General features: G+C 53.9%; 1 protein-coding gene across 4 annotated transcripts in view; it reads right to left on the bottom strand.

Annotated features, from left to right (window-relative positions):
• The window catches only part of ARHGAP26 (Rho GTPase activating protein 26), a 103,206-nt gene that overhangs the window by 18,114 nt on the left and 71,246 nt on the right, over positions 1 to 13,846 (bottom strand). For all 4 annotated transcript variants that reach the window (XM_021410509.1, XM_021410512.1, XM_021410510.1 and 1 more), the window contains exons 18-20: positions 11,217 to 11,376; positions 6,870 to 7,008; positions 3,768 to 3,921 (exon numbers count right to left, since the gene is read on the bottom strand). In XM_021410509.1, coding sequence (XP_021266184.1) covers positions 3,768 to 3,921; positions 6,870 to 7,008; positions 11,217 to 11,376 — 453 coding nt within the window. The remainder of the gene's footprint in view (positions 1 to 3,767; positions 3,922 to 6,869; positions 7,009 to 11,216; positions 11,377 to 13,846) is intronic.

Below are 13,846 nucleotides of genomic sequence, written 5' to 3'. Positions count from 1 at the left end.
AAGCTCTCCTTCAGAAAGGGAAGGCAGGAGCCCCCCCGGGCATTGTTCCCATGCTCGTAGTCAGAAGAGCTCAGGCTGATGACTTCGTGAAGCCGCAGTGCAAAAATCCCGTCTGGTTACATGGAGAAAATCACCCAGCCCCACCTCACCTCCAAAACAGTCACGCACAGAAAGAAATTGCCAAGAGAGGAGAAACTGAAACTCTTGCTACTCCATCCACAGCATCCAGTGAGCCTCAGCGGCTCTAGATTTTACAAACTGTAGCACCCAGCAGCAGTAGCAGCATCACCCAGCAGCAGTGCCACGCAGCAGCCGCAGACCCTGGCACTGAACTCACTACACACGTGAGCAGAGGCCACCAACCCAGCCTGCAGCACCCAGCCCTGCTCAGCTGCATGTGCCCGGAGCACGGCTGGGTTCCTGCAGGCTGCTGGGGTCTGTGGGCAGCACGGGGTACAGACAAGGCTGGGAAATAAACAGAGAACATGAAACAGGAGGCAGGCACCAAGCAGGGTGCAGGCTGTTAACCCGGCCTGCCCAGCTGAAAAGCAGCTCCTGCAGTCATCTGCAGGGACCGACCCTCAGCTCCACAGGAGTGCACTCCACCTCACCAGAGCGAGGTGCTCGTCAGGAGGATTTTCATAACCACACTCTTAAATCACCGTGATCACACAATTCACTTTGAAAACTTGCCCCACTGCAGCTGAAGGATCTATCTGTGGTAGAAATACAGGCTTTTCTGGCTTTTGTTCTGCCATGTTTTCTAAAGAAGCTTTCTGCAGTGTCAAAGGTAAAGAAAACCAGAGATCATTTCAAAAGAAAGAGCTGCCCGTGTTGGGGGGGGGGGGGGGGGGGGCAGCCGCTCCGCTCCCTCGCGCCCGCTGCCGCAGCGACAGCTCCTGGCGGGGATCAGCCCTGCTGACTCACAGCACGGCTCCCGCCCCGAGCGCTTCTTCCATAAAAATAAATCCAGCCCTAATAAATCAGCGCATTCCCATAGTAAAACCCTGATTGGTGGCTGGGAAGGAAGAGCCCTCGTCCCACAGCTGAACTATTTCCCTCCCGGCTCGTGATGGAGGCCCAGGGCTGAGGAAGGCAAAGCCCCGGCCGCTCGCTGGCACGGAGGAGCAGGAGCACGGAGCAGGCCTGAGCGCACGGCGCTGCTCACCATGGGATGGGGCATCGGATGCACCAAGCTCACACGTCTCCACCGCCACACACAGCGCTCACAGTTGTTAAATGTCACATTTTAAGGCCACCTCTGAATGTATCAGGGCTCGCTGCAGCGAAACAAAAACAAGAAATCTCCCATATTTGTAATTCTTCACCACTGAAACCACGGAATCATTCAGGTTAGAAAAGACACTCAGCTGCTCCCCATAGGATGTGTGCTCCAGACCCCTCAGAGCTCCGCTGTGCTCCTCTGGCCACTAGTGACTTTACTCCAGCAAGCCTCCTACTGCAATAAGCAGCTACCAGTTGTAATTCACGTAAGCAAAAACATATGAGAAGCGCATAAAGCAGGGTCACTGTGTCACACTGCCCACAAGGCCAGGGAACCAATGGCACCAAACCCAGCCACCAGCAGCTAACAGCACCGAACCCATCTGTCGGATGGCAGCAAAGCAAAGAGGTTGTGCTCAGTGATGGCTGCACGCAGTGCCCGTCAGCTCCTCTGTTTCAGTGGTGACTTTAGACACCAAAAGCACAGAACAAAATCAATTCTGGTCTGGGGTTGTTTTTAATTTACTAACCTGTGCTGTTGTTGCTCTAGGGAAGGAAGCACCAAATCCAGGACTCCTTCTTACTTGTTCTCTTAAGGAGGCCTTTGTTCAGAAAGAAATCCTTTTTTCTCTACAGGAGGAAAGCTGGGCTTCCCAGCCTCCTCACACCTGGGGCTCCGCAGCTGCTCCACTGCGGGCGCTGACGCAGCAGCACAGCGAGCAGCCCCGGCCACGGGCAGCTCCTCCGAGCGGGTCCCAAGATGGGGCAGCCCTGGCCCGCAGCCAAAAACTCAAAGCAAACAGTGAAGAATGCAAGGAAAAAACAAACTCCTGAAGAGGAGCACCATGAGGGGTCTCGCAGGACCGGCAGAGGGTTTGGCAGGGAGCTGAAGGAGCACCAAGAGCAAGGCCCCTCCACACCCTGCCCGCTGCCACGCACCCTCACTGCCGCTCCACTCACTACGGCGGAGCGATGGAAACTCTCAGCTCTAACAGATAACAGCGACCGACCTCAGCGCCCATGGCTGCCCGGGAATTACTGCGGAGCCCCAGCCACTGCGCTGGTTAAAGGAACAGGGCCGGCTTTGTACAGGTGTTATTTGTGCAGCGGGGCAGAAGGGACAGAGCTGTGGGACACCGGCAACCATTCAGGCTGCCCTGATCGCACGCCCGGCCCGTGCCACACCGAGCAGTCACCCTGAGCCATCCCCACCCACACCGACCTCCTGCCGCTGCCCCCGGCCCGTGCAGCACCGAGTGGGGCCGAGCACCGTGGGCCGGCTGGAGCCAGCTGCAAGCAAAGGCAGGAAAACAATCTGGGTCCGTTCAGCTACCACAGCACCGCGGAGGAAATCTAGCAATGACATTTTCATGGGACTACAAATGAGGTTAAAAGCAGACGTGTAAAGACAAATGAATGCATCTCAGCAGACTTTAAAACCCAGGAGCGCAGATAAGCACGGAGCTGTCCTACCTGCGGCTGCGGCTCCACAGCACGGCGTCCCACGGCGGCCACCTGCAGCACCGAGAACAGGGAACGCGCAGCCTTGGCACGAGGCCTGGCTGGCTGGGGCAGCAGAGGTGGTGGGAAGGAGGTGATGCTGATGGGTGACAGCCAGAGCCCTGCTCTGCACATGCGTGCTTACCTTCACCCCACGATGCTGCTGCCCGAGCACTGCACCCCGGCCCCACGCCGGGCAGGACAGCCATGGCCAGGGGCACCAGTGGCAGCACCAAGCCATTTCTGTGGGGAACCCAACACCAACTGAACACAAGTGTTCACCACGGGCTCCTAAGGGCCTGGGGGTCACAGGGCTGGGTGGGAAAAGGCCACGCTGCAGGCTGCATGGGGACATGGGGCAGGAAGACCGCCCCGCACCGCCCCACACCGACATGGGGAGTCAGCCTTGGCTCGAGGGACCACGGCTGCGGGGCTCGGAGCACATCTTCACGTGCTCAGGAGAGGAGGTTCTGTGGGAAAATGCGCCGGCCCAGCAGGGCCACGGCAGGAAGGAAATTCCCCGTGGCAGAGCCGTCCGTGGTGCGAGGGCTCGGCCGCGCCAAGTCCAGGGGACTGCACAAATAACTCGGCCGTCCCCCGGGAGTCGTTGCTAAGGTCGCTATTTTTTCCCTTGAACTTTCCAGATGAAGGAAGCAATAGCAGAAGCAATGGCACAGATTTGGCCGGAGATCAACGGTACTGACAACAGTCATAGGATTTAACTCAGAAGAACAGTCCTTTGTGTTCGCTGGAGTTATCTCCAGATGGGTCAAGCAGTTCAAACAGCAACGCGGGGCTCTGCTTGGAAAACACCCCGCGTGCTCAGAGCAGCCGGGGCCGAGCTCGCCGGCAGCGTGAACCCACGCCACAAATCACAGCGCCCAGACTGAGCGAGACGCGCAGGATGCACGCTAAGCGCCCATTAAAAATTAAAGCATTAAATTGTATTCTCCAACAAACTGCTGGGATTCAGAGCGAGAAACAGCCCTGATTAAAGATTAAGGACGGTGAGCCTATAAAACACTAATTACCACCGTACTTACAGTGAATTTGGCCTGTTGGGTTTAATTACTTCTAGTTCGAGATCACTTGAGTTCAGGTTGGACTGGGGCGCGCTGTTGGAGTTGAGGAAGCTGTTTACATTTGAAGAGATGACGGATTCCAGGCTGGAGTTGATGATGCTGTTCCTGTTTTCCTCTAGAAAACACCAAAAAAACAGGAGCTGTCAGATACCAGGCAGCAGCCATTCCTCAGGGACGGGAGCAGTGCACCGCAGCAGAGGCAGCCGGCGCTCCTGCTCATCACACCTGCCCTAATGTAAACTAAGCAGCATCCAACCAGACCTCCAAAGACAGGCACTGAGTTCCCAGGCATGTTTTCGATGTATTATGCATTGAAGTACGAGCAGGAACAGTTATTCGTTTCTCTTTTTAAAGATGCAACTACATTTTAAACGAATAACACTTTTAGCAAGAATATATTAATTTTTCTCAAGATATTAATATTTTATATTGCCAAGGACTTCCAAAGTACCACGTAACCCGAGAAAGAAAGGAATGGAACTACAGGCAGGAATGAATTTGTGGTGGAAGTCGGGTACCACAGGACTGAACACGCGTGTTCAGAGAGGATAACAGTTCTGAAAGGAGAAAAGGACAGATCACCCAATTAAAGTTTATCCCAACAAAAAAGTATGAGCCATCATCCATCTTTTTTGGCCAGGTCTACAATCACAACACGGCACTGCTGAAAACACAGGTGAGGAGGAAGGTGTGGGGCCTGCCCTGCCACCCAGAGCACGCTCTGCTCAGACCTGACTTGGTGTGGGTCTCAGCAGAAGTCTCAGCACCACTGCTGGCCCCAGGCTTTCTGAGAGCTCCTCATTCCCTTCATGCTGCCCTGCTAAGAGACAGCCCCCTTATTTGTGTAACTTCAGCACTGAGGTGTGAAAATATTATGCATCCCAAACCAGCCTCCACAGCATGGGTTTCCTCCTCAGCTCTGCGCTGAATTACCTAAAATCACATTAATTCATTTTCATAAGATGCTTTTTCCGTATAAGCAGCAATTGTAATTGTAATTGGGAGAGGCAATTATCATCACTGATGGCACGGAAAGCAGCTCTACTGCAGAGAACTGCTACTTCGGTGACGATGCTTCCTGAAAGACAGACAACTGCTGGAAAACATGAGGAGTGCTACTTTAATGATAAATCTTTCCAAGAAATTTTATTTCCTGTGCACGCTAATATGATGAAATTGCTACTAAAAAGCACGGAGTTACAGAGAACCCCTTATTCTTAATCCCTTCCAATTATACATTTGCATTAGAGGGACAACAATGAATACTCACAGAAGGATAAAGCAGTGTAAGAGAAACTTCTGAGCTACATGGAGGGCTAATCCTGAACATATAGCAGAGAGGAACCCCCTGCATGCCTAGAACATAGCTTGGGAGCAGCACTCCCAGCCAAGCATGAGATAATTACATCAACACACCAGGTTCCTGAAACTACATGCCACGAATCTTGGTCTCCAACAGGGTACCAAGGGAACAAGTATCCCACGCACACCTCTGTCTGCTCAGCTGGCCCTGTCATGCACCCTGCTGGCTTTTTTGCCCAGCCATGGCTGCCAGCCTGGCTCTGAGGCAAGCTCCCAGTGGAGGAGCATGGCATGTGGAGTGGGCTGTACGGAGCCCGTGGGAGAACTGGAAGGCAACAACAACCGGAGCGACGTGGATCCTTCCCCTGGTTGTGCTTCCAGCCCACTTCCTTCAAGCAAGCGACCCGTTGGCTGCCATCAGCTGCGGGGGCCTTCATGAAGCCTGAGCTTCCTGTAGGAAAACTGAGTCCTTTTTTATCCCTCGAGGCAGCCCTGTTTGTCCACCCTGCTTAGTCTGGTTTAGAGACAACAAATGGGAGTGCAGAGGACAGGGGATGGATGGAGGACACCATCCTGCCTCCCAGTTATGCTGATGCAGCATAAGCACTTTGTGATGTGATTATCCAGCAGAAGGTGAACCAAAAGTGAAGAGCAGAGCGCTGAACTCTCCAAATGCTGACTGGGAGACAGAGCAGCCAGCAGACAAAATAAGGGAGAAATTAACCTGCCAAAGGGCCTAGAGCCCCAAAAAGGTCGATCCAAAGCCCTCCTCGATCTTTGTCCCCAGCAGCACAGGTTTCAGAACGCTTCAGTGCACTGCTCGGGCCCGGCAGCACCCTGCAGCCTATTCGGATGCCACATCCAGTTGTTTCCAAACATTTTCTGCCTGAGGCTAAAGTTCAAAAATAAGCTCTGTAAGCCTAACAAATCAGTGTCAATTGTCTGTGTAATCTCAGACGCAGCTACCAGCCAACATTGAATTAAAGTCCCTATCAGCCAAGAAACTGGAAGTGTTTCATCTGCAGAGGATGGGAGATGAATGGCAGAATTGGAAACCAACCCTTTATTTTATTTCCTCCTTTTTAAAAGGCTGATACCGTGTAAGGATTCTTTGCTGTGGCATTTAACTCAGTCTCACAGCTACGGGAGCAGAACAGCAAACTCTTGCAGCATATTTCTGCTCTGTCGCATGGGAGACAGCCGTGTGCAGAGTGAGAGGGGAGGGGATGCTGACTCCTTCACCAACATATCTGGAGCACCAAATAGAGACCAAAATGGAAAGACGATCTTCAACATTTTTAAACTACCACGGCACCTACTCCACAGAAAAATACAGAATGCCCTGGCTGGGCTTGTTGTGTCTGTAAAAGGAAAAGTGCCTGTGGTCATCCAGTGAGAAATGAGGATCAACTCCGGACACCCCATGGTCTCTGCCCCCTGCCCCTCAAGCAGCTGGGGACGTGGGGATGGGGCAGCAACTCTACACCGTGCTCCTGCAGCCTGCACCAAGCGCTGCAGCAGCCTGGGGTGCCAGGCAGGTCTCATGCTCCCCATCAGCATGGCAGCACAGGGAGCAGAGGCCCTATCCCCTTACAGGACGCATCTTTCATCGGCAGCAGCACAGCTGTGCTTCACGGCAGGGGAATGACGGTGACACGGGGGGGGGGGGGGGGGGGGGGGGGGGGGCAGGCGAGCGGGGGCACTTACGCTTCTCATTGGGCTGCGCGGTGTGGAACAGGGTGGGCGAGCGGGGGCACTTACGCTTCTCATTGGGCTGCGCGGTGTGGAACAGGGTGAGCGGCCGCTCACTGCACGATGGAGGCTTCGAGTCCGTGCTCTTCTTGCGGGACAGCAGCAGCTGTGAGTTCGACGGCGGTGTCTCCGGCACAGTGTTAAATATCTGTTAAAGATAAAGCCAACAAACAGGTCTCTTCAGCATCACCTGCTCGAGCAGAGCAGCTCTCTGCCCGCAGCGTCCTGCCATCACACCAAGGGACAGCATCAACAGAGGTGACGCATTCAATAAAGTAACATTTGGGGCACAATTTCCTAAACTCCATATTCCCACTCTGTTTGCATGGAGAAACCCAGACAACCTGGCAGGCTGCTCCTTGTGAAGGCCCTGCAGAGCCCTCACAGGTGTCGGTGGGAGAGTACCCTGGGCAAGAACCCAGCAGGCACTCAGGTATGCAAACATGGCAGTGCACAGCTGGACATGGTTGGGCACAGCTGGACAAGGCAGCACACAGCTGGACCACCAGGACACAGAGGCAGGGTGACACCAAGCTGCCTCCCACCCCCTCAGGGTGGCACACGGCACCCAGGCTAAATGTGAACACTCACGATAGAGGAAAGTCAAGGGCTAGCTGCTGTTCCAAAAGCACCAGTGCTTATTTTGAAGCTCCAAAGGGGGAGGAGTCGGAGGACCCAGAGCCATACAGGAAACAGTTCCTGCTAGGGGTGGTCTTGCAGCATCACCCCCCCTTGAAGCTCTGCCAGCCTCCCCAGCAGCACAGGGAGCTCTGCTCTTCTTCACTGCAATGCTTCTTCAGTTTGTTTCAATTCTCAGTTTAAGAAAAATAACTGAGACATGCTCCTCACCGTGCAAACCTGTGCTATAACTCTCTCACCCAGAGTTCAATTAACAGAGACAGCGAGACAGTTTAATCATCGGAGTGGGAGAGGAGCAGCCAGGCTCCATAAATTACACGCGCAGCCCCCGTGCTCGCTGTGCAGCTGCAGGCTCCTGGAGCAACCTGCACCCCTTGTGGAATGCAGCCAAACCCGGGAGACCCTGCAAGGAGCTGCCCCCCAGCCTCAGCTGGGAGCTCCAACTGGAGGTGGTGCAAAGCTTTACACCAGGAGCAATTAAAAGCGCTGCCAACGGCATCGCCGCTACAAAGCTTTGCTTATTGCAGAAAATAAAGGTGAGGTGCTGAGGGCTTTGACCTCAGTGTTAATTCTGGCTACTGACGGAGGCAGCGCTGGGGTCTGGGCAATGCCCTGCAGAAACCGGTCTCGTTGGTCGTCAGCACCGCGTGCACTCACAGGTCAGCGGTCCCTCCTTTGTGTGAAGGGAACATCAGCCGCACAGCGCATTGATCTCGCCATTTCCCAACACTTCATACAACTGCCTTCTCCAGAACATCGTAAAGGTAGCAGCTTTGGAAAATAAAATGGATGGACACCCATAATTTTCCAAAAATTAAATGCCAATTGGTGTAGCAATACTTCAACATCGCTTTTGGTTAAATTTTAATTTTGAAGTCAATTCATAAGCAATTTTTAAGAAATATAGTGTTAAATAGCACTCCCCCGCAGTGCATACAACACTGCATCCCTGGTTTCCTGCAGAGGATACACTCCCTGTTTGCTTGTCATGGCAACATCCACAGCCATAGCAGACAAATCATTTTACCCCTCTACCAATACACAACCCCCATGTACTCTGCAGCAGGTTCCGCTGCTGGGTTGCTCTCACAAACACACGCTGCACGTCTGCCCCAGCTCTGGAGCTGCATGGCTCCCACCCGCCCCGCTGCGGCTCGGGGCACGCTCACAGCGCAGCACCCCGCACCTCTCTGCGCTCCCTCCTCCTCCGCAGCCCCAGCTCCTCGCCCTCCCAGCACCACTCCACAATTCTGTGTGTCAGCACAGCCCGGGGGAAATGCCCGGAGTGCGACGGCTCCCAGCGACAGCTGCAGCTCTGAGCGCTAGGGCTGCGGTAACTCCACACGCAGAGCTCTACCTTCTCCAGGAGAACACCTGAGGAGCTCACGGTGCCATGCATTTATTGGTGCTGCTGGGAGCGCACAACGAGTTTGGATCCAAGACCCGGAAACCTGTAAGCTGCTCGGCCTCAGCCATCTCATCACCGAGCTTGTCTTATTTTTGCTTTTTTGTTGTTGTTGTTACACAGTGACAACAGCAATTTTAATGGGAGAAGCGTCCCACTTACCTGAGGGAAATATAACGTAATACCAGACAGTCGCTGATTGCCAGGAACCATTCAAATCAATTACATTTTCCCTGCGAATGCACTTAATCATAAACAGTGGCTGTGAGTCACCAGCGTAAAACAATATAAAGCAGCAGCAGCGCAGCACAGAGGGCTCGCATATTGCTAATCACCTACAGCAGCTCCTGCGGGGAAACTTCAATGAGTTCCAATCAATTCAAATTAAGGAATACACTGAAACTAAACAGTCCTAAAGAGGGAGCGACCCAGCACCGGGACTGAATTTGAAGGAGATTTTCTTCCCAGTAGCTGCCTCCTGCTGCCTCCCTCTTTCTTGGGATCATTTCCTGGGAACCCTGGGGACATGGGTCCAATGGCATCCTGTACACGGCATCACTGTGCCACACGGTATCCGTGCCTTTGTGCAGGCAGTGCAGGCTGCATGGGCAATGTGGGCAGTGCAAGCAGCATCCCTCCATCATCCTGCAGCATCAGCACCCGCTGTATGGGAGCAGCCCGGCTGCACAGACAGCACGCAGCACATACGCCCACCCGCAGCCGATGCGTGACGGCAGCACACAGCCCAGCCACAGCGTTCCCTTCTGCTGGTGCCGTAAATTACTCCTAAGGAAGGGTAGCCATGGAAGCGTTCAGGAGCCCTGCGACACCAGGTGTCGTTTTGCTGGTGAGCAGCACTGCAGCCCACACAGATGATCACTGCAGAAATCCGTCATCAATCCCCCCAGGTGCAATCTGACGGAGGAGGCTCAGTCCAGGCACAACAAGAACCAGTCTGAGGCCCTGCTTCTGCAAGGACCTGCAAGGGGAAGGCAGCCATGGAGCTCAGCGAGGAAAGGGACAGCAAAGTGTGCCCACAGCAGTGACACAATGCCTGAATGGTTTCCTGGGGGGACCATCACAGATGGACAGACAGATGGACAGGCAGACAGATGGGCGGATGGCCACCAGCAGCCCCACGAGGCTCATGCCCGCTGCTCAGTGCGGGGCTGGGGCTCAGCCACAGGCTCATGGCTGCTGCTCGCACAACCCTCTGCAGCAGCCCCAAGCAATCACTGTAACTGCACCCCACGCAGAGGAGAGAAAATAGCTCCTCCATGCTAAATAAATACCACGGTGTTTACCTGTCTGTGGAAGCAGTTTCTTCAAGAACATTCAAACCAGCCCCATCCATCCCTGCTGGACATGCACTTGCTGCCCCTTGGCAGCATCAGGCAGATGAGCCCCAGTGCTGACACCTGCACCGCACACACGTGGGACTCAGCCTTGCAGCTTACACGTGGAACTGAGGGGCCTAACAGTCCCCAGAGAGAGCCCCGAGCCCCGGGTAGCAGACAGCCCCGAGCACCACATCCTCCATCTCCCCAGCCCAGGCTGCTTTCATATTGCAGGCATCCGGCAGCACTGCATGGGGAAGCGCGGCAACTCATCACCTCTGGCCAGTGGCCCTGGAGGATGCTGTGCCTCACCAGCACCCCATACATACACAGGCACCCTGTGAGCAATGCTCGTGTTCAGTGTCTGCAAACAGAAGTCCCAGGTGAGAGAGTGGCAGGGCCACCCAGCAGTATTACCTCCACTCCCACTGGACAGAGTAAGGCTCATTCCACTTTTTAAGCCAAAAGGCACAAAGGAGTATTACTTCTCAACCGAAATCAGGCAAACAAAAGGTCATTAAAAGAGAATTGTTTGAATTCAGAACAAAATGCATTTTTTTAGTGTTGCAGAATTACATGGCCTCCCACGGGCACTCGTTTGAGAGCCTTCTCCTGTTATCACCCTGAAGGTGACCAGCTCCCTAGGGGTCAGCGAGCGCCCTGGGGGAGGGACAGGAGCCCCCAGCTGCAGCAGAGGTACTGCAGTGCCAGCACCAGCAGAGCCAGCAACAGGTGGGAGCATCCCTGCAACAGACAGGCACAACTGCATCGTGTCGCAGCGGATCAGCGCTGCGGAGAAAGCCAGTGCTTGGATAAACACAGATGTAGTCAGGAAAGCAGGAACCGAGCCGGGCCCTTCGTGGCTGCTGGCCACGGACAGCAAGGAGGGCCCTGGGGAAGCGGGCTGCAGCTTGCAAAGTGACAAATCTGGTGTAGGAAACGAATTGTACTGAAAGCAGCAAGTAAAGTCATTACCTTCTCATGGTTTTCTATTAAAATTTCAATCACAATGTTCTGAAACTTGATGTCCATAATGGCAGCAACTGTTTCCTCTTGGGGTCGAAGCAGCGTTGGCCCAAATACCACACCCAGATTAGCAACAGTCATCAGGTTCTGCTTGTGGTTATCTGCAACTCTGCAAAAGAAAACCAACAAAAGTAGGTGATGGGAACAATCAGGATGGACCCCCGTCCCTGCCTGGCACCGTGCTTACAGGTCTGTTTGCTTTCCTGACACTCCCGGGGAGCCCCCCAAAGCCTCAGCCATGTGGAAAAGTACAGCCTGAACTGTTGTGTTATGGCAGGCATCGCAGCTCAGGATTTGGCTAATCCCATAAAACCCCAACGCTTCCCCGGCCACCGAGGCTCATGTTGCAAACCACTCCCAGGAAAACATCTTGAATCATTAATGCTTGAAACCCTTCTAAAAACAAATTGTTGGACCTCTGACACACGCTGCTCTCCAGCTGAACGAGTGACCTCATATGTTCCAAAATCCAATCCCTTCTCACCCATTTTTTTGCCTTCACCACGGGTCAGCCCCACCGGGCCGGCTGCAGGGGACCGGGCGAGGAAACCTCCCAGCCAGGGACACACGGACACTGGAACCTTGCTCCCAGACAGGCCACGTGGTGACACATCATGCGGTGACATGGGAGTCACAAGGAGGTGATGAGGAGGACGTGCAGCAGGAGCCCACGGCCCCATCGCCACAAGTGTCTGCAGTTTTCTCCTGCCCTCTTCAAGCAGGAAGCTCAGTGACTTCAGACAGCGTCGGCACAGAACTGTACCCCACGTTTTTAGAGCGGTGCCTTTTCCCTGCGGTCTCTCTCCCATTTTCCCTGGAGAAATACACCAGGCTAGCACAAGGGAGCATGGGACCCTCAGACACTGCTGCAAGTTATTGCCATGAGCTTTTATTGCTGATCACAAAACTAAGACCGCAGCGCTCATTTGTGTGCACAGCTTATTCCAGCACAGCGTAAACTCAAAATAAAATAAGCTTTCTATCCTTCTCCATCCAAGTCTTATTTGAGTCAGTGAAGAACTCTTCATTCCTCATCCTACGCAGGGCTTCCTGGCCATGTGCGGCAGCAGCGGCAGCAGCAGCAGCAGCAGCAGCAGCAGCAGCAGACCTTGGGATGTTCGGGGCTGCCCAGCTCCTGCCCCGTGCAGCCTCAGCCCCACACTCAGTGCAGGCAGGAGCCTGGCCCGCTGTCTGTCCCAGCCCTGCTGCATGTTCCAGCCCCAGCCCCACAGAGCACACAAGAGGGGTCACCTCCACCAGCATGCTGAGAATGCCCAGCGCTTGGGTTCCAACCCAAAGGTGCAGAAGTCCCTTTTACCCATCACCCCTTCAGTGTCAGGAAGCCCTGGATGTTTTCTCTTGGTGCCTGAGAAGCCCCCGCTGCCTGCAGACCACGGCCCCACAGCCACGCACCCAAAGCCCTTTCCTCCTCCCACGTCTCCCTAACAGACATTTACAAACTCCACCAGGATTTTCACCTTGCAGCACGACCTGTATTTCAAATGCGCACTCGCATGCTCCTGTTTGGGTTTTGAAAGACTGAAACTGAAATAGTTGTGAATAGTACTAATAAAATAATAATTGTAACGATCTTCTGTGATTACTAAAACAATGTTCATTTATAAAAAAACAACCAAATTGATCTAAGTCTTACAAAATTAGGTTCCTTCATTTCTCATTACCATTATCACACAATACATCACTCTAATAAATTGCCCTGTCATTGACTTATTACCGCCAGGCAGCCGTACCCGGTCCCGTTAATTATTACGGACTGCAGCGTTAATGGGTTCCCAGCGAGGACAGGGCCCTGCTGCACACACGGCCCCGCTCCGCTGTGCCCCGGTGCTTTGGCTCCACAAAGGGCAAACATTTTGTAACCATACAGCTCCCAGTCCCTGCTGGAACAAAAGGGTGGCACAGCCCCGCTGCGCTGCACCGCGGGTACTTTTCCACCAGCAGCCTTTATAATGGTTACTAAAGCTATGCTACAAAACACGATTCACCTTTCACATCCTTCACATTCCACATCCATTATCCACATGATGATTTACTATAAATTATACCTCTTCATCTGCCTTTGTACCGGCAAATAATACCCTGGTTTCTAAAGATGGGGTGTTCTCATCCCAAAGTGTCACTAATGCCGGTGCTTTTCACAGATGCTTTCTGCAGACATCACCCGTTCCATGCTGGAGCTGCCCTCCAGAAGGTTTCCAAGTATTTGCTGCATTTTCCTTTTAACCCGCTGCTTCTTCCCGGCCCTCAGTGCACTCTGAAATCAATTGCACTGGCAGTAATTTAGCGGGGTCCTTTCTCAGGGCTCTCTCCACCCACGCTTTGCAGAGTCTCCCGCTGCACAGGAGGGAGGTGGGAACCCAGCACAACCCCCTGGGCAGCAGTGGCTGCTCGCAGCTGGGCTCCAGGCTGGCTCTGGGCTGTCCCTCCCAGCACCCATGTTCCTGCCAGCACCCAGTGCACCATCACAGCCACTGATGTAAGCACTGCTGCTGCCGCAGCCCTGCAGCACCACTGCCCTGCAGCCACGCAGCCACTCGCTTTGCATTCACTCTCAGAAA

Source organism: Numida meleagris, chromosome 12, assembly GCF_002078875.1.
Source record: "Numida meleagris isolate 19003 breed g44 Domestic line chromosome 12, NumMel1.0, whole genome shotgun sequence".
Lineage (NCBI taxonomy): Eukaryota > Metazoa > Chordata > Aves > Galliformes > Numididae > Numida > Numida meleagris.
This window is presented reverse-complemented; position numbering and strand designations above follow the sequence as displayed.